General features: G+C 35.2%; 1 protein-coding gene across 11 annotated transcripts in view; it reads left to right on the top strand.

Moving 5' to 3' along the window:
- The window catches only part of DMD (dystrophin), a 2,091,067-nt gene that overhangs the window by 1,324,209 nt on the left and 740,246 nt on the right, over positions 1 to 26,612 (top strand). For 8 of the 11 annotated variants that reach the window (XM_055376532.2, XM_055376533.2, XM_055376528.2 and 5 more), the window contains one exon: positions 10,657 to 10,842. In XM_055376532.2, the coding sequence (XP_055232507.1) occupies positions 10,657 to 10,842 (186 nt within the window). Of the gene's footprint in view, positions 1 to 10,656; positions 10,843 to 22,774; positions 23,195 to 26,612 lie in introns of those variants that run through there. The other 3 variants (XM_055376535.2, XM_055376537.1, XM_055376536.1) reach the window with 2 other exon arrangements.

The raw sequence follows: 26,612 nt of genomic DNA, 5'->3' as shown, positions 1-26,612 counted from the left end.
ATCTTCATAACAACTTATGTTATCTCTGCTTCTATTATAAAATAAATGACAAGCCTACCAAAATAGAGAAGATGCTTATCACAATTATATCATGATAATTTAAACATGATTTTGGATTAATCATAATCCAAAAATGCATTTGATAAGCAATCTAACTGTTCTTCTAGTCCCTATAAAATTAATAAATGTCAAACAGTAATGTTTCAATTTTCAAAATATTCATATTAATATTCATTTTCAAAATATGTTTACTTGCATGCATTTCATTTATATTATTTCCTATTGAAGTTGACTTCTAAATGTATATTGCTTTAATGATACTAAGTATTAAGGGTATAGATTGTACTCACACAAATAACTTTTGAAAAGCATAAGTTTAAATAGATCCATTTATCAAATGATGTCTTTTTTTTTTTCTTTTTTTTCTTTTTTTTTTTTTTTTTGTGAGACGGAGTCTTGCTCTGTCGCCCAGGCAGGAGTGCAGTGGCGCGATCTCGGCTCACTGCAAACTCCACCTCCTAAGTTCAAGCCATTCTCCTGCCTCAGCCTCCAGAGTAGCTGGGACTACAGGTGCCCACCACCATGCCCGGGTAATTTTTTGTATTTTTAGTAGAGACGGGGTTTCACCGTGTTAGCCAGGATGGTCTCGATCTCCTGACCTCATGATCCGCCCGCCTCGGCCTCCCAAAGTGCTGGGATTACAGGCGTGAGCCACCGCGCCCGGCCCAAATGATGTCAATTTTGAAAGATACTGGAAAGTATGTTTTGAGAGGGAAGAGGGAAGGAAAGAGTAGAATATGAAGTCAGTAAAACCTGGATATTTAGTGCCATCTTTGTTACTTACTAGTAACCTTATGAATATTATTTATATTGTTGATCCTTAATATCCTCACTTGATAATTTTAGAAAATGTTATGTACTTCATAGGATCATGGGTAGAATAAGAAAGTGAATATAAGTAAAATCCATCATAAAGTACCTGAAATATGTTGTAAACCTAAGTTATAATAGTAATTTTATTGTTGCTAATATTTCAGAGGAATAGCCACCAAACCAGTACTACTTATTATTTATTTCTATTTAACATATAAAACATATAATATTCTTTCTGAGTGGTAACTTTGAAAAAGGACCAAAAATATTAAAAATTACATTAAAATCATGTATAATTTATAATACTCCTCTAAAGGTTAATGAAGTGTGCATATATTTCTAATCATTCACAAATATGAAAATCTATGTGTAAATTTTTAAATTTTCTAAAAAATTGACAAATAAAAATTGTATTATTGTCATGGTGTACAATGTGATATTGTGAAATATCACATATTGTGAAATAAACATTGTGGAATGACTAAATCAAGCTATAGAACATATTCATTACCTTACATACTTATTATTTTTTGTGGTAAGAACACTTAAAATCTACTTTTAGTAATTTCCAAGTATACGTTATTGTTACTAACAGTGGTCACCCTGAGTTACAATAGATAACTAGGATTTATTCCTCCTGTCAAACTGAAATTGTGTATCTTTTCATCAATATCTCCCAAATCACCCCACCCCCAGGATCTAATAACCACCATTTTTCTCTGTTTCTCTGAGTTTGACATTTTTAGATTTCACATATGAGTGAAATCATACAGTATTTGCCTTTCTTTGCCTAGCTTATTTCACTTGACATCATGTCTTCCAGTTCAATCCGTTGTTGCAAATGACAGGATTTCTTTCTTTCCTAAGGCTGAATAGAATTGCATTGTGTTTATATACCACAATTTCTTTAACCATTCATTTATTGATGGACATTCAGGTTGATTCTATATCTTGGCTATTGCAAACAATGCCGCAGTAAACATGAGAGGGCAGATATCTCTTCAAAATACTGATTTCAATTCTTTTGGATATATGCCAAGAGATAAGATTGCTAAATCATATGGTAGTTCTATTTTTAATGTTTTGTGGATCTTCCATACTGTTTTCCACAATAATTATACTAATTTACATTCCCATCAACATTGTACAAGGGTTCTCTTTTCTCCACATTCTGGCCAACACTTTTCTTTTGTCTTTTTGATAATAGTCATTCTAACAGGTATAAGATGATATCTTATTGTGGCTTTGATTTGCATTTCCCTGCTGATTAGTGAGGTTGATCATTTTTTTTTCATATGCTTGTTAGCCATTTGTATGTTTGCTTTAGAGAAATATCTATTCATGTCCTTTGCTGTGTGTCGATACTGATATGTAAAATATGCATACAAAATCAAAACCATAATTTATTTTTAATATATTTTTAATATGTCATTAATATTTTTCAATGTAATAGGATGTTTTTCATGATATTTACTTTAATGGATGCAACATATTTCATTATGTAAATGCAGTTTATTCTATTTGGGGAGATTTCGTTTCACTTTTTCACCAGAGTGACGTAATTGAACATTCTTGTCATAGGTCTCTGTGTTTATCTCTGATATTCCCCTAGGAAAATTCATAGAAGTAGCATTTTGGAGTTGAAGGGAATGAATAATCTTAAGGCTTTTAAGGTAGTTTTATCAAATTTTCTAAACTGAAGTATAAAGACACATAGAAAAGTACACGAATTATAAGAATAGAAATTCAGGGATATTTTTAAAAAACTTAGTGTATCCATGCTACTACCACCAAGATCAAGAATTAGAACATTACCTCAGGAGCCCCTCTCATGTTCCCTCCCGGTTATTAGCCTCTCCCCTGCCACCACCCTCTCCCAAAGATAAGCACTCTTTTGACTTCTAACACCTAGATTAGTTTTGACTTTGAAATTACTAAAAACAGAATCATCCAGTATATGCCCTTGTATTTGACATGTCCTGCTCAACATTATTTTTGTGATATTATTCTATGCTATTGCCTGCGCCATAGTTAGTTTAGTTTTTCTATGTATGGTATTCTATTGTGTGAATATGCCACAGTTTATCCATTCTGCTAATCAATGGACATTGGGTTGTGTCTATTATGGGGCTATTAGGAAAAATGCTGGTGTGATGTTCATGTCCTTTCCTGCATATATGTATATATTTATTTTTAATATACATGGACGTAGAATGGCTAGGTCATAAGATGTGTACATCTGGCTTTGGAATAACCAAAAAACAGTTTTTCAGTGTGGTCATTTCAGTTCATTTTCACCAGCAGTATATAAGACTTCTAGTTGATCCACATATTCATCAAGAGTATGTATTTTCAACCTTTATCCTTTTAACCATTTAGGTGAATGTGAAATGGTATTTCATTGTGTTTTAATTTGCAATCACCTGACGATTAGTGCCATTTTTATATCCTCTTATGTGAAGTCATTATGCAAATCTTTTGCTCATTAAAAATAATAGTTGTCTTTTTCTTACTGATGTAGAAGTTATTTGGATACAAGTCCTTTGTCAGATCTATGCGTTGCGAATATCTTTTTCCAACCTAAACTTTGCTTTATTTTTTTCTCTTAACAATCTTTCCTAATAAATGGAGTTTGATTTATCAGTCTTTTCCTTTATGGCTAATGCTTTTTATATCTTGTTTAAAAAATAATAAATTAACCTAAAATTGTTGAGATTTTTTTCTATATTTTCTTTTGAAAACTTTATTTTTTTGCCTTTCACACTGAGGTCTGCAAACAATCTAGAATTGATGTTTTGTGTATGATGTGGAGAGTCAAGGTTCATATTTTTCAAATGACTAATCAGTTAACTTGGTGCTATTTACTGAAAAGATCATCCTTTTCCAACTTAAGTGACACCATCGTATAAATTAGGAAACGCTATATAGATGATTTGTTCTCACTTCAATCCCACACAGGCTTAATTATAATAAATATTCATGTCTGGTGGCAAACATTCTTAAACTTCGCTATTCTTCAAAGTTGCCTTGGATATTCTTAGCCCTTTGCACTTACATATAAATCTTAGGATTGGCATGTCAATTTCTACTGAGAAATGGTTGCTGCAATTTTGATTGGGATTGCATTGAATTTATAGATTATTTGAAGAAGGCAGATATCTTTACAGTATTGGACTTTCTAATTCATGAAGAAGGTAGTCCTCTATTTGTTTACATTTTCTTCAATGTCTCAGTAGTGTTTGTAGTTTCCAGGGTAGAAGCTCAACTTTTCGGTCTGAATTACCAAATTACTAGCAACATATATAGTCATGCATTTCTTAACAAATGAGTTATGTTCTGAAAAATGTGTCATTAGGTGATTTTGTTGTTGTACAATCATAGAGTGTACTTACACAAAGATAGATGGTATAGCCTACTGCACACCCAGGCTATATGGTACAGCATATTGCTCCTAGGCTACAAACCTGTACTGCATGTGACTTTACTGAATACTGTAGTCAATTGTCACACAACAATATTTGTGTATCTAGACACAGAAAATGTACCGTAAAAATACAGTATACAAATGATAAAAAATAGTACAGCTGCATACGGCATTTACCATGAATGGAGCTTGCAGGACTCAAAGTTGCTCTGGGTGAGTCGGTGAGTGAGTGGTAGTGGTGAGCAAATGTGAAATCTAAGACATTATTGTACAGTACCATACAGTTTACAAACACTGTATACTTAGGCTGCACTAAATTTATGAAGACACATTTTTATCTTTTTTTTTTTTTTGTATTTTTAGTAGAGACGGGGTTTCACCGTGTTAGCCAGGATGGTCTCGATCTCCTGACCTTGTGATCCACCCGCCTCGGCCTCCCAAAGTGCTGGGATTACAGGCGTGAGCCACCACGCCTGGCCCATTTTTTTTCTTTAATGATAAGTCGACCTTAGCTTATAGTAACTTTTTTACTTTTTAAACTTTAAGTTTTTGACTCTGTAATAACACTTAGCTTAAAACATGAACACGTTGAACATCCGTACAAAAATATTTTTATATCCTTATTGTAGCAGCTTTCTTATTTTTAATATTTTTGCTGTTTAAGCTTTTCTGTTAAAAAGTAAAACACAAACACGCACATGAGCCTAGGCCTACATGGGTCAGGATCATCAATATCACTGTCTTCCACTTCCACATGCTGTCCCCCACTGGAAGGTCTTCAGGGGCAATGAAACATTCATGAAACTATCATCTCATAGGATAACAATGCCTTCTTTTGAACTAATTAAGAATATAGTAAATACATAAACCAATAACAGTTGTTTATTATCATTATCAAGTATTGCATACTGTACATACTTGTCTGTGCTGTATTTTTATATAACTGGCAGTGCAGTAGGTTTGCTTACACCAGCATCACCACAAACATGAGAGTAATTCATTGCACTGTGACATCACTAGGTAATAGGAATTTTCCAGCTCCATTGTAATCGCATAGGATCACAGTCAGTCTGTTGACTGAAATGTGGTGAATGACTGTATAATAGGGCTCCAAGGAAGATCATAAAATTTCTTGTTTTCCAGAACTTTGACAAAGACCTTTTACAGAAACTAATATAATAGATAAATAATAGTATAACATTGCTGTTTTCATTTGCATTTCATTGATTACTAACTGTTTGGATTTTTTCTTGTTTATTGGCTGTTTACATTTTTGTCAATTTCTTTTTATGTTCTTTATCCAGTTTTCTGGTAGATTTTTCCTTTTTTTACTCATTAAAAGATTTTTTTATATACTAAAATTATTACCCTGTGTCTGATATATGCTGCAAATATTTCCAGTTGTCATTTGTTTTAATTTTGATTATTGGCTTTAATTTATAAATGAATACACATATTATATTCAATCTTTTTATATTCTTTTTTGCTTCTAAAAGGCTTCCCCATGCCAATATTTTATTCCAGTTCTTCTTACTATTTTTATGCTTAACACTTTAATTTTTCTAAAATGTTTTGTGTTATGAAATCCATCTTAATATGTTTATTTCTAAAACAGACACTTTTGCTTATCTTAATATTAAAACTTATATACATTTGAAATTAACATTCAGAAATTGAAAGAATAAGGAAAGTAATCTTGTGTGAAATTAGGTCAAGATGTGCTTAGATACTAAATTAACACGTAAGGGAATTGAATGTGTTTGTTTTCTTTCACCACAGGGAACATGTTATATGAAGAGCATGGTTTTATAATACATAAAAGGATTATTTAAAAAATGATGTATTTTACTGGTCAGGTGTTTGTGTCTATACTTTGATATGAATGCAAAATAGTAAATATAAATGTAAATTAATTTAAAACACATAGAATCTGATACAAACCTTAATCTTTTTCCACGTTATACATTACTCACACCTGTTATATTTTTCCGTGAACTGTTTGGAATACTCTCAATTCCTTGAAACTGTTTTAAAGTGGAGAAGAGCACAAAAAAAATGTGTTAAATGTTCTTGATTTCCACCCAACCATTAAGTGATATTGCCAAAGAAAACTATTCAGGGCATTTTTCACTGATGGCTTTAGATATGTTATACCAGAATAATAATGATTCATTATTAAAATATGCAAAGTGTAATTTCTCAACAACATTTTGTGGTAGGAAGATGAGCTAGTACAGTAGTTTTCCTTATTAAATAATTTTTTACAAAAGTAATTGACATGGTTTGGCTGTGTCCCCACCCAAATCTCACCTTGAATTATGGTAATCCCCACATGTCAAGGGTGGAGCCAGGTGCAGATAATTGAATCATGGAAGAGGATCCCCCATACTGTTCTCCTGATAATCAGTAAGTTTCACAAGATCTGATAGTTTTATAAATGTGAGTTCCCCTGAGCAAGCTCTCTTCCCTGCTGCGATGTAGAATGTGTTTTTGCTTCTCCTTTGCCTTCTGCCATGATTGTGAGGCCCCCCCCTGCCATGTAGAATGGTGAGTCCATTAAACCTCTTTCCTTTATAAATCACCCAGTCTCAGATATGTCTTTGTTAATAGTGTGACAGCAGACTGATACAGTAATGCATTTACATTGTTCAAAATATAAAAGGTACAGTAAAAAATATCTCACCCTACCCATCATCTGCTCTACCCTCACTGCACATTAACCTTAATTCTAGAAACAAATCTACAAAATAAATTCCTGGGAATAAAATTTCCGGGTCAAAGTTTACATGCTTTTTATAGATATGGCCAAACTGCCTTCCACAAGAGGTACACAAATGTATACTTCCCACCAGCCACGTAGAAGAGTCTGCATTTTCCCACAGCCTTGGCAGCATAGTGTATCTGCAGACTTGAATTTTTGCCAGTGCAATAGATGAAGCTCTAATTTTCATTTCTCTCATTATTACCAAGGCTAACCTTCTGTTCATGCATTTAAAATCCTTTGTATTTTCTTTTCTGTGAACTGTCCTTATCTTTTGTCCAATTTTCTTTTGGGTTGTTGGCCTATTTCTTATTAATTTGCGGAAGGTCTTTCATGTGTTAGGAAAATTAGTCCCTTAGACATGAGTCACAAGCATTTATTTTTCATAATTGTTCATTTGTTTTTGATTTTGCCTATGGCTCTTTTGGTCATGCAGAAGCTTTTGATTTTTTCTATAGTCCAGTTTACTGATATTTTTGTCTGTTAATTAAAGTTATTTAACTTGAGGATACAATTTACATTTTTTTTGTGGTTGACTACTATAGACATATATTGCTTCTTACATTGAAAAAATAATAATCCTGAATTTGGAAATTGTTTTTAACAAACTTTTGGTGAAGGTCCATCATGTTTAGGAACAGAGCTTGTTTGACCCAGAAATCAAAGGTCAGTGAGAAGGAGCAATGTAAATAAAAATTTAAATAGCATGAGGTAAATGTTATGATGGCGGGAAAGACAAGGTCTGAGAGGATAAACCTAAAGCAACATCATAATTAAGCTGAAAATTTCGTCTCATGATAAGCTATCACTTCATTATTCCAGATATTAGTCAAATCTGACCCATTACACTGTTTTCTGTCAGGAATTGTTTTACCTCTATTACAAGGAAGGGATAGTATGGGAGGATGATAAGGAAACCAGCAATCTTAGTTAAATGTTATACAGATTTCTGTGCTTATATATGAAGCCTAAATGAAACGTGAACAATTTCATGATCAGATAAAAAGGAGTTCATCGCTCAGTTTTAGAGATTTTAGGAAAATATGATGGCTATTATCTCAGTAGCTTCAGAGTCTAGAGGCTTTTAGATGTTGTTAGTTGAAGCTGTAAAACGCTTTTTACATCTACTTGTGAGTAGAAAATGATCCAATAAAAATAAAATGTTTAGTTACCTCCTTTAAAATGCTTGAAAAATAAGTTGAGGACATCATTAGATCATGTATTACAGACGTAGGAGTATATTTGTAACATCACGTACATCACACATACCTGTGTGTGCGCGTGCGTGCACACACACACACACACACACACAAGAGTTCAGCACCACAGGTGTAGTTATGGATGTGAACTCACAAAACACAAATCAAGCAAAGAGAACAATATCTCAATTCATGATTCATGGATATTCTGTGCTATCTGAAACACGATGCTTCTTTTGCCCGACTCTCACCCACACAGGGAAAGGCTGCCAGGAATGAGAGGCAAGAAGTGTGCAGGTCACCTTCAACAGGAGCCACCACCTGTATTTCCCATCAATCTTTTACACCACTGTAGTCACGTGGATCCAAGGACTGTATTCCAACTGACAGCTCCCGCAATGAGGTGCAGTTCCACACGACAAAGCCAGGCCCAACATTTCCCATTCATCTTAAAGTTAGTGTTTCCAAGGAAACAGTGCTGTGGGAGCCTAGGGTCAGTCCCAGACTGACCTGCAACAGCCCAGGCTGGATGTTAATCCTTTGCTTATACATTCTCATGAATTTTTCACAACATATATACATGCATTTACAAGATGTTTCACTGTACATATTGTTTATGTATACAATCTTGTTTAAAATTCATTTTTCTGTACATTGATTTTTTTCTCGACAACTTTCTCTTTTTCATCTCCTAACTCTTGTATCCAATTAAACAATGTACTGTTCTTTAGTGACTTATTTTAAAAGTATCTAAAACAATTGTTCCAAAGCATGTGACATTGTTTATGTGACACACTAGTATATTATCTAGTTTATTTTTAAAATCTTCTCTATTATTATTAATAATGTATTATTATGGAACAGATGTATATTATAAAATTTTATTCATATTGCAGTGTAATATTTTGTATTACAATGGTATTATTAATAGTCTCGTAAAGAGCTATCATTACAAGTTTAAATTCTTTATTCTGGGATGCCAGTTTTAACTCTTGATATTCTGAAGAAAATAGCTTTACTCTTGTTTATTCTGGCTCTCTTTTTTTTTTTTTTTTTTTTTGTAGAGATGGGAGTGTTGCTATGTTGTCCAGGCTGGCCTCGAACTCCTGGGCTCAAGCAATCCGCCTGCCTTAGCCTCCCAAAGTGCTGGGATTACAGGCAAGAGCTACAGTGCTCAGCCTATCCTGGCTCTTTATTTACATGTAAGCTTGAGCAATAATCACTGCTACTTAATAACTTTATTGTCATTCATTATCATGCAGAGTATTGCTCTAAGGTATGTTCAGGGATGACGATACTGAGTCCTAACAGTAATCCTATGAAGCAGGTGCTATCATTGTCCCCAATCTACAGAGGAGGCATTGAGAGTTAGAGAAAACTTGGCTAAAATGTTAGGCAAGAACTAGAACCAGAATTGAAATCCAAGTGGCCTGACTCTAGACCTCACAATGCTTAATACCATGTCATACTGCTTCCTAACCTATTTAATGTTTTTTCAACCCCAACATCATCATCCATGTGTGATAGTGGGATCATAATAATATCTATATCATAGCATTGTTGGATGGATTAAGGAAGTCTACAAATGTGAAACTTCCAAGGATGATGGTTGGCATATACTGATCTCTTAATAAAAATAACCTATAATCATTCTGTTACAGTCTACTCTAATCCAAATGTTCTTTTTACTTCTCATCTCAACCACCTGCTTCTGTTTACTAGGACTCACAAACTATAGCTCACAAAAACGCATAACTTACCAATTTTCCTTGTACATAAAGGGACTTCCTTTTACAATCTTCCATGACATAAAAGAAAGCTAGAAGCAAGTATAGTAGAAGAAATGATTGCTATACAAACAAAATTATAGTTGGTTTGGTTTTAATTTTAGGATGCACATTGAAAAAAAATCACTCATTTGGGATTCAGAAGACCTGTGTTATATATCTGGTGCTAATGCTGAATAACTTGGCTTATTCATTTTTATAACTGCAAAGGAAGTGTGTATGGCATATAATACACAACACACCAGTATATTTAGTAACTGAGTGAATAAATGAAAGATGTATTTCTTTACTTTATCAGTTGCAGTTGGCTATGCCTTTGTGTAAGGTTTGTGTTTTGAAATTCCAAAAAGGTATTAGTTTCTTTAAAGCAAAGAATTTTTGTAGCATGTTAATGAATAATTTCTAATACATTGGTTAAATCCCAACATGTAATATATATAAATATATATATATTATATATATATAAATAATCAATATTATGCTGCTAAAATAACACAAATCAGTAAGATTCTGTAATATTTCATGATAAATAACTTTTGAAAATATATTTTTAAACATTTTGGCTTATGCCTTGAGAATTATTTACCTTTTTAAAATGTATTTTCCTTTCAGGTTTCCAGAGCTTTACCTGGGAAACAAGGAGAAATTGAAGCTCAAATAAAAGACCTTGGGCAGCTTGAAAAAAAGCTTGAAGACCTTGAAGAGCAGTTAAATCATCTGCTGCTGTGGTTATCTCCTATTAGGAATCAGTTGGAAATTTATAACCAACCAAACCAAGAAGGACCATTTGACATTAAGGTAGGGACTTCTTGCTTTAAATATTTTTTTCTTTTTTAAGAAAAATGGCAATATCACTGAATTTTCTCATTTGGTATCATTATTAAAGACAAAATATTACTTGTTAAAGTGTGGTAAGGAAGACTTTATTCAGGATAACCACAATAGGCACAGGGACCACTGCAATGGAGTATTACAGGAGGTTGGACAGAGAGAGATTGGGCTCAACTCTAAATACAGCACAGTGGAAGTAGGAATTTATAGCCAAGGAGCAGTGTAGGAGTCAGTAGATGGAAAATTATTAAGAGGAAACATCAGGGGTAAGTGGGATTCTGGCTAAACCAACCTCACAGGATTCTTGCTGAAGATAGGCCAGGGTTATCTTATCAGACAACCCCTGGGAATGGTGGAGAATACTGAGGGTGATCAGGTACCAAGGATAAAGGGTTCTTGTAAAACTGACAGGCTTCTTTGCTGAAACTGGATTTTAGAGGGGAGTGCAAAGATGAGCCCAGGCGAAGGTTCAGAAGCCTGACTAAAGTTTAGTCAAGCAGGGAATCTTTGTCATCATCATCATTGTTGTCATAATAATAATAATTATTATTATTTTACTAGAATATGTTGCTTTTTCCTCAGCATTTACTAGAAATAAGGTCTTCATTAAACTTATGTTACTAGAATGCCTGCATCATATTTGTTACTATGATTCATTTTCTATCCCTGTTTTAATTGTGCTTAATACATATTCATAGATTCCTTATCCAAAATTGAAGTTGTTTATGAGATTAGGTTCCTAAAATATAATGTCTGGGCTCTTTTGTAGACATTGTAAAGCCCTCTCAGACTGACTACACTTTACCTTTCTATCTTCTCATTCTGCCAGCAATCTCCCCGTATAGTCTAGCCACATCAAATTACTTGGTACCTTTCCATCCATGTAATTTCATGTCATGCCTGTAATCTTGGTTTTCTCACTTCTTTAAATGACTTCTTTCAGTTTATTTTGATATAATGAATTTTCTTCCATTCTTTAAGAATGAATTCAAAGTCATTGCCTCTTCCAAGTTTTCTTCCGTACCCCAAGTAGAGTTAGAATCCCTGTTAGGATTTCTTATAAACCTCTTTATTCATCTCCCACTGTTCATATGTTGATTTACACTTAAATTTTATACACCTGAGTATTTCATTACACATCTGCACTGTTCTTTGAGTGCAGAGGGCATTCTCTTATTTATCTCTGCTTCTCCACTCATATCATACACACTCAGCCTAGGATCCAGTAAATGATGCTTACTTGTGAGTGTTTTTAAGTCAATGAATAAAGACAGTACCAAGACACCCAGAATACGAATGAGATACTGCAGGTAAGCATAAAGCTTCAGACAATCCTGCCAATTGAACACCACTATCTCCTTCTTTTAGTGTCCTTGTAAATGCTGATTGATCTTCTTTTCTCCCTTTCAAGGAATCTATTCCAAAGATTCTTTCAATATGCTGCCCCGTTTTGCGTCTCCTTATTTGCCAAAATCTTTAAGTAGCCAATCAAATAAACCAAATCGTTGAAATTACAATCTATTAATGAATGTATTGTTGGGCAACTTCAGAGTAAAAAGGATAAGTAACATTTTTGAGTAGTTTTTTCTTTTATTTAATTGACTTTAATTGTTAAATTTATTTACTGTCCAGTATTGTAAAAACCTAACATTTTAATCTCCATTTAGCTGTTGTTTTGCTGGAACTGACAGCAAAGGGAAAAGGAAGTTTGAGAATATTCTAGTGAAGAGGAAGTAAAAGTTTGGGGAAGATGGGCATGAGTAACAGGGAGATAGAGGGAAGTTTGCTACAACTAAAATGAGTTAGATTAGCAAAATGTTCTCGACTATGTTTACCTTACTTCTTCCTGACACTTATGTCTACCATTCTGATAGCTACTCCTCAAGAGCAGATGGCACTGTGGAAGTCACAAGTAGACATCATTTCACCAGTACAAAACTCAGCCTGCTCAGCCAGTGGCACAGTCTTGGGTTCAGTCTGATGATTAAATTTATGAGACACAGTAGGCTTTACCCAGTAACAAATTTAGTTAGCTTTAAGAAATTATACAGGATGGGTAGCAACAGCCTGCACATTAAAGGCACAGTGGAAGTCTTGATACCAAGACGTGGCTTCTGATGTCCCATCACCCTGAATTTTAGTCATACATGATCACAAGGGGCAAGACTGGGTGAGTACAAAACACATCATCGTCTCAGGGAAGCCATCAGTTCTAGGATCCTGACCATTTCTCCACTTAGCTAGTACATAATGTACTCAGAGGTGTTTGACTAGCTCCTATTCACCAGTACAATTACATCTCATGAATACTGATTTTTCACTGCTCAATAAACAACCCCAACAAGAAAGTACAGTTACTTGGCCCAATACACAATAACCTTAGCCAAATTCTCAATTATCTTATATCCAGTATATTCTTAAAAAGTAATTGACGTAATATTGCAAAGAGGAAAGGTCATAAAGTCTTTCCTCCCAACCAGAAATAGCTTTTTGTAGCTCACGGTAAAAGCACATTCTACTCTTTTAAATGCAATCTTTGGTTAAAATGTGCCTCTTTATTATAATAATTTAAAAAATACTGAATGCTAGCTATCTCTCTTCCTGGAACACATTTAAGAAAAGATTTTTTTTTTAAATCCCTTGGTACAAATAGATCCTGTTTACTCAACCAAAATGACTTTAGTCCCAGTCTGTGCCCCCCGGAATGGTTTTCAAATACTGAAAACCTGCATTGTGTCTTCGATTGTCTATGGCCCATAGGGCTCTGCCAAATGGGTCCCTGCAGTTTGAAGTGAAAGCCATACTCGGCTGTGTTAATCACTTTTCTTTATCAAAGCTACAAGTCACCACTCACTGCTGTGTGTAGTTTCTGAGAGTCATGATATTTGCCTCCTGCAGCTTGTTTTAAATCACTGAGGGGAGAGGGAGCTGCTTTTTTTCCTGGCAGAAAACTCCTTGGCTTCAGTCCTCTGAGCGTATTCCGAGTTTTTTATCTCTGGAGTGCAGATTTCAAAAATACTCTTTTAGCCTTTTTCTTCTGCTTGTGGCTGTGTCCAAGGTGGGGGGAGGGGAAACATAAAATCATAGATTTGATGACTTGAGAGTTTCTCCCAACAATTCTCAAACCCCTAGCTTATAATTAGGAAATGGTGACCTGTGTGAATAATAATTTACCTTGTTTTTTATCCCTCTTTGTCTAGCTTCCATTCCTTGTCACTAATAAATGATTTATTAAGATTGCACAGTTTTTCTGATTTAAGATATAGGATATTAGTCCTTACAGCCTGCTGTATTCCTCTGCTTAAAGGAATTAAACTATTTTTCCATTAAAGAAAGATGGGACACTAGACTTTGCTTTACTTAGTTTCAAACTACTGAACACCAAAAATAAAATTTTTAAGGAGTTTTGAGCACATGCCCTTTTTTTTAACACAAGGAAAAAAAAAAAACACCTTTACTAAAATCTTAAGAAAGAGTTAATGCAAAGAAAGTAGATATACAAACAGCCACGCCCCTAGCTCCAAATCCTAAATGTAAAGAAACTTGCCTTGTCTGGCCATGGTGGCCATGGCTGCCTCGGAAACAAAGGGTCTGAGGCCTTGCCATTCGGGTAGTTTGTTTTCTCTAGTCAAACTCTGAGCACACCTGTTAGAAAAATATGTAATACCCTCTGTCTGTGAGCCTCAGTTTTGTCTGCTTGGTACTTCATGCTTATTGATGAAATGCAGCTAGCTGTGTAATGAAACCCAAATAAAAAAAAGCTTTAAGGACTGTGTTCTAATACATTGTTTATGCTGGAGTGAAAATTGACTGCACATTGCTTGGTTTGTGCAATTTACTCCCGAAATATTCCTATTCAGGAAATCCTGCAAATAGCAATATTCATCTTGAAAATCACCTCACAGAACCCTTAGCAAGCTGAGAAACATAATCAATGAGATCGTGATGTAGAGGGTGAAAATTAGGCGTAATCACAGCCCTTTCCCATCAGTCAGCCCACTAGAAGGCATGCCTTTGAATTTTGATTTTCAAATATACTCTCAATTTAGACATAAAATATGTTGATTTCAGATTTCAGAAATGATAATTGAATGCTAAGATCCCGGGACCAGTTTAGAATTTCTATAAAGGGTCTTATGTTTTTAATCTTTAATGAATGCTTTCAATAATGAGCTAGAGGTATACTATTTATCTGACATAAGACTGACTACTGCTTTCCAAACTTTTTATTAAAATATGAGGTGTGGCGGGACACATAATTTTATGTTAAGGCTTAGTGACTGAAATCTTTCATCTTAATCACAGGGAGGGGGTTTTGTCCTCCCCTCAAGAATCACTTTCCTTCTGTGGTTTATAAATAAACATGACATGTGGCTCTGCTGGCTCTTCCTTGCAGTATAAGGAGCATAATTGCCCATAATGTCAAATCCACACTAAAAACTACCAAAGGACTCAATTGTAGTGACTGACCATTAAAGTCACTGAACACTGTGTGTGTTCACACTGCTGTGAGTGTTGTCAAAGAAAAATAGCACTAGACAACAGATAAGAAACACTGTGTTCAAAACTTTTGCAATAGAGGAGAGAGATTGAACTCAATTCTGCTGAAATAAAAGTCAGGAGAGCCTTTAAGTGCTGAGATGAGTTAGTGAGAAAGTACTAGATATCAGGAGGGAGGTTAGTCAATGTGCTTAGTTAGGCCATCTGTGTTTGCTGAATGGCACTTGTCAAAGTTAGATTCCTATCCTCCCAACAGAAGACTAGCAGATTGGGGCACTATCTTTTTTGATGATTCTATATCAAAGTGCTAGCTCCCAAGTCCTTGAGAAAGTTTATTCCTGAGGTATAAAAGTGGCAAGAGGCTAGGAGAATATTTTTGTCTCAAAAAAGTAGAGAAATAATATATAAAGTTTTCTAGAGTAAATGCTCTAAGAAAAGGAAGGTCAGGTCTAAAGTCGGGAAGAAATCTGTCTCAAATGTAGTCAAACTCAGGGTATTTTTAAAGCTTTCTTTGTCAACCCTCCATTTTGTTCAAGGGAAACCAGTTTTCACATTGAAAAACTTAGGAACGCTAGTTCATCTAGTTCATTTCAGCAGGTTTCTGTTGTTGAAGGACTAGCTGTACCAACTCTGACACTTGGTAGTAATCAGACATTTCATGAAGGAGATTTCTATGAAAGTTAGAAGGAAGACGAAGATTAATGGTTGAAGCAGACTGCAAACTCAGTTTTTGAGTCCAGAGGGCAGCAAGTCAAAAAGATTCCTAGAAGCTGGGCTGTAGGCATTCTCAGATGGTAGAGTGAGGATGGCAGTAGCAATCTGATGGATTTCTTGGAGCATGGCATGGAAGAGGCTGGAGTTTAATGAACTTTTTGCATGGCCTACAAAGCAGCAGCTCCAGGCATGAAAGTTGTCTATACATAATTTGCTGTGGTGGTGAGTCCTTTGTAGTTTATAGCAAGTCATCCAGCTTCTGCTTGCAGGGCTTCTTTAGATATTGTGGGGAAATGGCAGCTATAAGACAACCTAGAGAAGAGAGTCCTTATCTCAGTAATAATATGGGCAGTCACGTTTTAGTTCTCAGTGTCACCAAGTCAGGATGGTGGGAGAAAAATTTGAAATGTTAATTTGGAGAATCGTAGCCAGATCGTAAAGGAAATAAACTGAAAATTGGTAAGGACGGACAAAATGTGTAAGACAGCAGGATCCACTTCAATTTACAGGTAGGTAAAAAAAAAATCATGTAGTTTACAAAGAAATGCAAAATAGATCAAAGACAATGAACAGGACTAGAATCTGATAACCCCAAGGGTTACTGAAACTCTATCTCTACCATCACCCTTTTGATCAGTGTTAATCAAAGTAAGACTTTCCTTGTTTACAAAATAAGACTGGCCTATTTATTTATATAGGGGTAGCAAAAATGGTAACTTACCAAGTAGGCTATTTTAAGTGTGCTTAGCTGGAAGTTTTCATGAAGAATCACAAGCTGAATAAGTTTCAGAGATATACTGTACAGCATAGTGCCTATAGTTAACGATACTGTACCGTACAATTAGAAATTTGCTGAGGGCAGAGTTTAAGTGTTCTTACCACAAAATACTACTACTCTCAGTTTTAGGAGCAGTGGTACATAAGGTGAGAGGAAACTTTTGGAGGTAACGCATAGGTTTATGGCATAGATTGTGTTGTTGGTTTTGTATATATACTTTATCTCCAAACTCATCAAGTTCTATGCATTAAATATGTACAGCTTTCTGTTTGTCAATCATACCTCAATAAAGTAGTTTAAAAAATATGAAACCTCAGATTTGATTTTTTAAAAGTCTCCAAAGGTTAGGAAGGCAAGTCAAGAACTTGACATCAGATTTTACCTGAAGTAAAATACCTATAGATTCAGGTGAAGTGTTCTGTTTTCCAGGTTCCTAAAATACCCTAGGTTTCCTGGGTCTCCTAAGAATAGACCTTCCTTACTCAATTGTAAGATTGGGAATTCTGTAAGCCAGGTACCGGGACAGTTTTCCCAAAAGGGGCTTATATTAGCTCCATATAGTCAAGAGTAGCTCCTTAAAACTGGTCACATCTGATTCTATGCACTTAATTCTCAAATATGACATTTCAGTCAAAGCCTTGGTTATATATTTTTTTCAATCATGTCTTGTTACATAAATATATTTACTGAACCTATGCAAATAATTATATTGCCATGAAAATAAGAATACTTGGTAAGAATTTCTGAATTTTACAGGGATCAGGCAGGGATAAAAAGATTAATGTTTCATTCTGTTTACAAAAGCATACTCTAAATTCTCATGAGTTATAGATAAGAGGAAATGGAAAGGCGTTTCTTATATTTAGCAAACAGAACATTAAAACATGAGGAATATTTTAAACAAAAGCCATAGTCAAATCTTTTATCAGTTCATTCAGGCCCATGTAATTAATTCTTGTCTTGCTTGATCTTGAGTTAGTAGTTTCATGAACTCATCAGCTTCTTCACAGAGTTTCATAAATCCTGACTTTGTCCAATGGTATAATCTCAAAGTTATTTAAGCAATGGCATCAGAAGTCTGTGTCCCAGAGTACCTGTCATAGTACTTCCTAGGGGTCTCAAAGATGGTCCTGTTTTACTGAAGATGATGCATTCTGACCTCTAACTGATTGTAAGAGTACTCAGGGAAGCATCAGCATAAACCAAAAACTATCTGTGAACGACAAAAGACTTAAAATGGCCATAATTAAAGATCTGATTCATTCGACAAGAAATTTTTTTTCCCTGGTGCCATGCCACATTTTAAAATAACAACTGGAGTTAGGACTGATGACATAATATTATTAACGGATAAAGTAGCACCAGGATGTATCATGGACACCTAGAGCACCTAGAGCACTAACAAAGTTCTAAGGATTTATTATAATTTTTCAAGTATTTATACTAATAATAGTTGACCCATACAACTATAACCTAGTCAAGGTTCAGCATCTCTTCTTGTCAAAGCTTTTTATGCAACTCAACATACCAAATGAACCTAGTTATTTTTAACATCCTTCATTTTACAAGGGTGCAGGAACAAATCCTTTGAAATTTTTCAAACCAATCTGAGATAAAAAAATATTTTATTTAGGAATTGACCTGGGAAAAGCAAAATATCAAAGGTTGTAAAATGACAAAAGGTTTGAATACTTGGCTGAATAGGATCATTGCTCACTACGAAAGAATGCATGGCTACCTATGTAACCAAGATGACAATAAAAGATTTCAAAAATAAATATAGAAGGCCACATGACCGTAAAAGTTTTTAGTTCTTTCCAAAGAGAAAACACTACTTTCTAAAAAAATTCAAGGACATACAAAATCAACACAGGTACTTATTCTGATAAGAAACAATATTTGTTTCCCATACAGATGACCCAAAATATAAAAAAAAAATTTTGCAATCTCTTATTAAGAGAAGACCCATAGAAAAGATGAAAATGTTAATTAGTTTGACCGAAATAATGGTTTTGCAATTTTGTGTGTGTGTGTGTATATATCAAAATATGTTGCATACTTAAATATATTCAATTTTATTTCAAAAGAGCAGACCAATAATCCAAGAATATTTTATCATTTTTTAACAAAAAGAAACTACAACTCATTTTTGATCAATACACTGTTGATACTAAGGGTCATTTGTAAAAGTTTACACATAAATCCATTCCATTTTAGCCAGCATTGGCTATTAACATAAGACTCTCCTTCCACAAATCTTCTGCCATTTCCAATGTTCATTCAGATTTTGTCCTATACCTTCCTCTTCCTCATTTTCACAGTCATTTTAATTTAGGACAAAATTATTCTCTTTTTCCTTAACAAAAACACATCCAACATACCTTGTATATTTTGCATACAAAGTTGTTTCCCTTTACCCCTAATGTTTCTGGAAGTTTTATTTACATATATTGATTATATTTTTAACCATTAGTAAGTCTTATTTTATAGAGAAAACTAAGAATTAGCTAAGTGTAAACTGTTTGTCATATACCAGTATTTCATAGCCAACTAGCAAAGCTTATGAATACAAGTTAAATTCACCTACTCAATATGAGGGCTAAAAGTTTACATCAATATTTGTGGAGGAGCCTTTTAAGATTTTCTTTTGCCCTGATATGTAATTTATGGAGGCTGTGTTCTAAAATTTGAGTAAATGACTGAGAAGATACCTAGTGGCCATCTGGGTATCTCCAAATCCCATCTGAACGTATACGGTATCCAGTCTGTTTCCAATTAGCTTTTTCAACCTCAGGTGGTTGCTTCTGGGGTTTGAGTTTTCCAGAGCCCCCAGTAGTGGCAGGGAGCATAAAGCTTTAGAGACCAGAGTTGAGAGACTGGAGTAGGAAGAGAAAGGTCTGTCATGGATGGACAAAGAGATGGAGCAGGTACAGGTTTGAAGAGGAATATGTTGAAGGATTTAAGGGAGCTAAAGGGAAGATCAAAAGTAGTCAAAGGAAGAAGGAGGAATGGTGGTGATGGGAAGGGAGAGGTCTTAGATGAGCCAGCTTAGGGAGTGCTTATGTTTTCGGAAGAGGCCATTGAAGTTCATCTTTAGTAAAAATCAAACTAACAAGAAGAGAAGCCTAGTTTGTGCCATAGAGGTGAAGCATCTAATCAGCAGTAGTCTTCAGAGGAGGAGAAACAGAATAGTGAGAATGTCTCATGGAGGAAAGAGGCACCAAAGGAACAGCAACAACAAAAAAAGGAAACATGAATGAGGTCTCTACAAACGTGATCTGTACAGAAAATGATTTCTCTAAATACTGAAAATCTGAAGTTGAACCAAATGAGATTTCAATAAGAATTTTCCACGTTCTAAACCAATGATGCTTTTCAAACAAAGAAGCCTGGGACTCTAGACTCAAGAATATACTCAGATTATTGAGAATCAAAATCTGATGTTACCATGCTTCCACGAAAGCATGGAAGCATTGATCTAGAGCACTGGGTAAGGAGTCAGACTTACCAATGGATTCCCAATTAATCAGTCAGGAGTGTACTCAACATTCACAAAATTAGCTTTGCAGAGGTTAATGTCATTAAATTCACTTTAGAATGGATAATTCAAATTCAAATAGTAACTGCCTTAGATAGATGTGTACTAGCTCAAGTTCACCTGTTATCTGATTTCATTTTTTAAAAAATTTTTTAAAAAGTGGTGTTCAGGAGGTAAGGAACAAGGAAGAGACCTTTAGAAAAAAGTTTCAGTGTTTTATATTGGATATGAAAATATCAGTGGAATGTGTCCTGAAAAACATTGGATGACAGTCATTGGACAAAAAGACAAATTATTCCCTTTTACCATGCAACTAAACACAGATTTATTGAATGTTTTTCTCCTGAGTTTAGGTTGCCTCTGGGCAAGAGTATAATTCTGGCTTGATAACACCTTGAAGCGTGTTTGTTTAAGTTTGTGGATAATTTCATCTATTAGTGGAATTAGGCATCTGCTTCTCTTTATGAACACTGGGTACCATAATCTTCCTCTTACTTTTTGTTTTTTCTACTCAACTCCAAAAACCATTGCTGAGTTGAAGTAGAATAATAAGGGGAAAGAAACAAAAGACTAAGTTTGAATCCCAGCGCTGACACTTACTGGCTTTACGATATTGTTTAACTCACTTACCCTTTTTAACCTGACCTTCTTCTTCACTAAAAATGAAAAATTGAGTGAATTTCCCTGGGACTCTATTAGATAAGATAAGGCAAAACTAAGATGGGAACACATTTCCTAAGGTGTAGAAAAAGATAGTGAATGGGACCTTTCTTGTTGTATCAGGAGTTATGGTAAGAGGTACTAACAATAAAAATTAGGCTTTCAGCCAGGCATGGTAGCTCACGTCTGTAATCCTAGGACTTTGGGAGGCCAAAGCAGGTGGATTGCCTGAGCTTGGGAGTTTGAGATCAGCCTGGGCAACATAGCAAAACCCCATCTCTACTAAAAATAGAAAAAATTAGCCAGGCACAGTGGCACGCACCTGTAGTCCCAGCTACTTGGGAGGCTGAGGCATGAGAATTGCTTGAACCCAGGAGGCGGAGGTTGCAGTGAGCCAAGATCACACCACTGCACTCCGGCATCGGGAATAGAGCAGGACTTCTTTAAAAAAAAAAAAAAAAAAAGGCCTTCAAAATACCCCTACAGCAGCAAGTTGGTACCAGAAAAACACTCCAAAAAAGAGAGTAGATGGTCATGAGATTTTCATCATTCACCAACTTAACTTGCCCATATAAGGAAAATAATAAACTTGAGAACGGTTTCTTGAATGAGAATTCCTGGAACAGATCATTCAAATAGGACTAACAATTTGTTGGACATGAGAAAACTTCTATGACTTCTACTGTTCCCTTTCTTATGCGGGAGGGGAGAAGAGTGCTTTTCCTCTTTGCCAAGCCAAGGAAGTGGGCTTCAAAGAACCTCTATTATAGTGGTATTCAGACCATTGTATTTATAAAAAATAAAAATATTTTAGAAAATTGAATATCTGCTTGCACATTTTAAAGGTGACATCTATTTTCTGCCCTTGGGATACAGTAAATATTGACATTTTAAAAGGGTTTATAGTACAGTTTAGAATGTATCCAGTGGAATCCAAATACCATTGCAATATAATGTCTACCATCATATACTTAAAAATACATGAAAAAGCTCATATTTAATAAATAGAAGTTTTATATTATTCCTTTTTATTTAAATCATATTTTTCAACTTCCCCAAAGAATTGTATTCTGTGATAAATATGTGATACATATTTATGCTATAAAGTTTTATTAGCCACTCTATCATAATTCTTTATAAAATTATATTTATGTGGACTTATATTCAATTTTTAAAAACAATTTCCTGTGACTACAAGGCTCTAAGTATTTTTAAAATTCTCTAGATTGAGTAGTATTTAAAGTATTAATAATAAATACACTTAGTAATAACCAAATAACCTAAATATATGTACCTTTTGATAAATAATTATTAAACATACTCAGTGGATAGTTATTGAAAATGAATCTATTATGAGATGGATGGGTATTTGATGGTACCTTGAGTAAAGAAGGATTTCAGTCGCTAATATTTTGAATTGTACTTTTATTTGGCATAAATGTATCTTGACTACAATGCACCAGTGGGATAGGTCAGAGAGGTGTGCTTTTATTTTGTAAAGCTGAAGAAAGCCTGTCATTAACCAAAAAGTGGGCAAGAAAATTGGAATGAAGTGCCTACCACAGGAACAAACCCAGTCAAATCTCTCTCTTTTCTTTTTTTTTTTTTTGTTTGAGACAGAGTCTCGCTCTGTTGCCCAGGCTGGAGTGCAGTGGCGTGATCTCAGCTCACTGCAAGCTCCGCCTCCCAGGTTCACGCCATTCTCCTGCGTCATCCTCCCGAGCAGCTGGGACTACAGGCGCCCGCCACCATGCCCGGCTAATTTTGTGTATTTTTAGTAGAGGCGGGGTTTCACCATGTTAGCCAGGATGGTCTCGATCTCCTGACCTCATGATCCGCCTGCCTTGGCCTCCCAGAGTGCTGGGATTACAGGCTTGAGCCACCTCACCCGGCCGCAACATGCTGTTTTAATGAGCGCCTGGGTGCAGGCAGCCTGAGGCCTAAAATGGCGTTAGCCCGAAGTGAGGCCTGGACAAAGGTTTTTATAGTCTCCTGTAAACAGGAAGTCTCCTGGCCTGACGTAACTGCTGCATTGTACCCGGATGGCCTCTTTCTCGATCTTCAGAGGTACTTGTTTTCTGGCCGGCTCTCTTCCTGCTTCTGCTATTTCGCCGGTGCATGCTGCTGAGGCAAGTAGCCTTGTGCCTTAGGAATGGGCTTGAGAAAGGAGGAGTTATTCATCTCCTTAAGCTTTCAGGCCCGGGAGAGAATCTTACAACCCACTGATGAGTTATGAAATCAATTTAATGGGTAAAATAAAATAGAATAAGATAGCATAGGGTACCAAAGAATATAACGCAGATTATTACATTGTGTTACATGTGGTATGCTTAAGTGTTGTTTTCTGGAACTGTTGTTTTCATTTATATTGTACTTCATTTTTGTTTCGAATTTTAAGATAATCTGCACAGTTTTATAGAAAATGAGTTAATTAGTACTCTATCAGTGATGTCATACTGGGTTAATTATTACAAAGTTGGGGGTAAATTTATCCCTGTGTAACAAACTTTAAAGATAATATAAATAGGCCAGGCGCAATGGCGCACACCTGTACTCCCAGCACTTTGGGAGGCTGAGGCAGGTGGATCACGAGGTCAGGAGTTCCAGACCAGCCTGGCCACGATGATGAAAACCCGTCTCCACTAAAAATACAAAAATTAGCCGGGCATGGTGGTGAGTGCCTCTAATCCCAGCTACTCGGGAGGCTGAGGCAGGAGAATCCCTTGAACCTGGAGGCGGAGGTTGCAGTGAGCCGAGATTGCACCACTGCACTCTAGCCTGGGTGACAGAGCAAGACTCCATCTTTAATAATAATAATAATAATTTTATTTATTTATTGAATAGATACTTTCTTCCAGTACAAAATTCAAAAGCATTGAAATCCTCTGTTGCATTGTTGTCTTTCAGCCACACAGTTTCTCTCCCCATGTGCTGCCAAGGTTTTCAGTTTCCTGGGTAGCCTTCCAAGAATAGGATGTAGGTGTGGGGGTGTGTGTGTGTGTGTGTGTGTGTGTGTGTGTGTGTATTATTTTCTTCTCTTCTCCTCTTAAAATAAAGCCAGCTGTTAGAATACTATAAATACTGTTTCTGCATCCTTCAAAAGATGGTTCTTTTGAAGCCCTTTTCCTTGGCTTGGCAGGGCAGAAGGAAAAGCACTCTTCTCGCTCCTTCATAAGAAAGGAAAGAGTAAAATGCCTGTGTGTGTGTGTGTGTGTGTGTGTGTGTGTGTGTATAGCACTCTTCTCCCTCCCTTATAAGAAAGGGAAGAGTAAAATGCTTGTGTGTGTGTGTATGTATATATATATATATATATATATACACATACATACACACACACACTGGTGATTATTTTCTGTATCAGTAAAGAACTGTCTCTTTTTTTTTTTTTTACAGTTGCATACTATTCTGTTCTAAGGATATACCATAATTCACTTAAGCAGCACTCCAATTAGTGAGCCTTTAGTTTGTTTCGACTTTTGGCTAAGATAAGAAAATGTATAACTTTGTGCACATCATTTTACACATTGCAAATATATCTACGTGATAAATTCCTAGCCGTCGAATGGCTGCGTCAAACTGGCATTTGTCTTGTTAGTACATTTTGCCAAATTGCTCTTCATAGAACATCTCATCAGTATTAGGAAAGGTTTCTTTTCCCCATACCCTTGCCCACTCAGTGTGTTATCAACCTTTTTGATCTTCTAAACAAGAAAAATGATGATATCTGTCATTTTAATTTGAATTCTTTATTCATTTTGTGAGTGAATTTGAATTTTTTCATGTGTTGCAGAATCATTTTTATTTCCTTTTCTATGCACTGTTTGCTACTTTTTTGTTTTTTGCCAATGTTCTCTTTTGGGTTATTGGTCTCTTTCTTACTAAGGCAAATATAGTTTACAACTTGAAGTAAAAACATGGTTTTCTATGATAAAGGTTTTAATGAATGTTTTCTACAACAGACAGATTCTAGTCTTAAGGTTATAACCTGAAAACATCAAAACTAACCTTTGAATTGCATAGGAATGGTCTTTGCTCTTCTTAGCCATCAATCCTGGACAGAAGTTCAGCATGATGACAAATTGTAGCACAAGTAGAGATTTAAAAAATTTTTAACTAATATGTAAATATTTGCTTTCATTTTCTTATTTATCTAACAATACATTGATGGCTAGAACAGGGTTTGTCTTTGCAAAGAGCCTGTGTCAACTGACTCCCATTCTTTCAAAATACATTACCTAAAGAAGGTTTGTGGCTTCTCTTTGCATTGCATTTTCTAGCCAAATCTGAAATAACTATCTGGAAGCTTAACATTTTATTCCCACACTTATTTTTCCTTGTGAAAATCAAAACTGCACTTTCCCAGTGTTCATGAGTAACCACAATGGTTTGCCATTTGACTTGCCAGTTGTATTAGCATACTGAGATGTAATTTATCTGCATCAAGAGAGTTAATTCTGAGCAGCTGGGGGCTTTCTAATCTCTTTACCCATCTTGGACACCAGTTCCCTCTCACTGCTATTTGTTTTATTCTTTGCAGTTAGAATACCATTCCTCTTGACATACAAGAAACAAACCCAATAGAAATTAAAAGGTTCCAATTTCTATTTTCCATTCACCAATATTATACCATTTTCTCCTAAAGCAGTTCTACTCTCTCCTAGATCATTCTCTTGCTTTTGAAATAAACCTTAAAAAGTCATTTTGTCACCCTAAATATGTTTATACTTTCTTGAAATAATGCTTTTACTGCATATTAGAATTTTAGTTTTTACTTAGCAGTCCTTCACTACTCCCTTAGAAGGAAATTTAGATAATACTTTGAAGGAAGTTATGAGAGAACGTCAGAAGCCATGCTATCAGTTCTTTTTTTATGTACTCTAAAGAAAACTCTGCTCTGCCCATGGGTGTCATCTCTTTCTAATTCTGTGTGGAGGAGAAAAATGGGAACACTTCCAATCATTTTCAAACAATTTCTGCTTAAGTGGATGAATGGACCACCTGGTTTACTAACTATAATGCCCAGGGGATGGCTTTGATTGGCAGACAGAACGCGGTGCAGAAACAATGGAAGTTAAATGAGGAAGGTTTTAAACTTGCAAGTTACCTCCCTTGGTGGCATTGACTGTTGGTAGAAAATAACACGCTGGGATTTCAGATATATTCAGACATGCTCTGCACTTGCAATTTGCAATACTTAAAACAACACGATTCTTCTAATCATAACTTTTTAAAAAATTTGGCCACCTTTCTCCATTGTGTCATAAAGCTATATTCATGAAGCTGTTTATTCACAAAGTCGTATCATTTAAAGATAAATGTTATATCCATAAGTATGTAAATGAATTAAAATCTGGGAGGCTAACACTTGTCCATTCCTTATTCTACTATATCCTATCTAGAGCCATGCTTCTTAAAATTTAATGTGAAACTGATATTTCTGGTCTGTGGAACCACAGTTTGAAAAGCACTGTCATAGATTCTTAAGTAGATAAATTTTCATGCATACAATAAATATGCAGGAGAAGTTAAATGGGTATGTCCGGGAGT

Source organism: Gorilla gorilla, chromosome X, assembly GCF_029281585.2.
Source record: "Gorilla gorilla gorilla isolate KB3781 chromosome X, NHGRI_mGorGor1-v2.1_pri, whole genome shotgun sequence".
Lineage (NCBI taxonomy): Eukaryota > Metazoa > Chordata > Mammalia > Primates > Hominidae > Gorilla > Gorilla gorilla.
The sequence above is the reverse complement of the archived record's forward strand: the minus strand, read 5'-3'. Positions and strand labels throughout refer to the sequence as shown.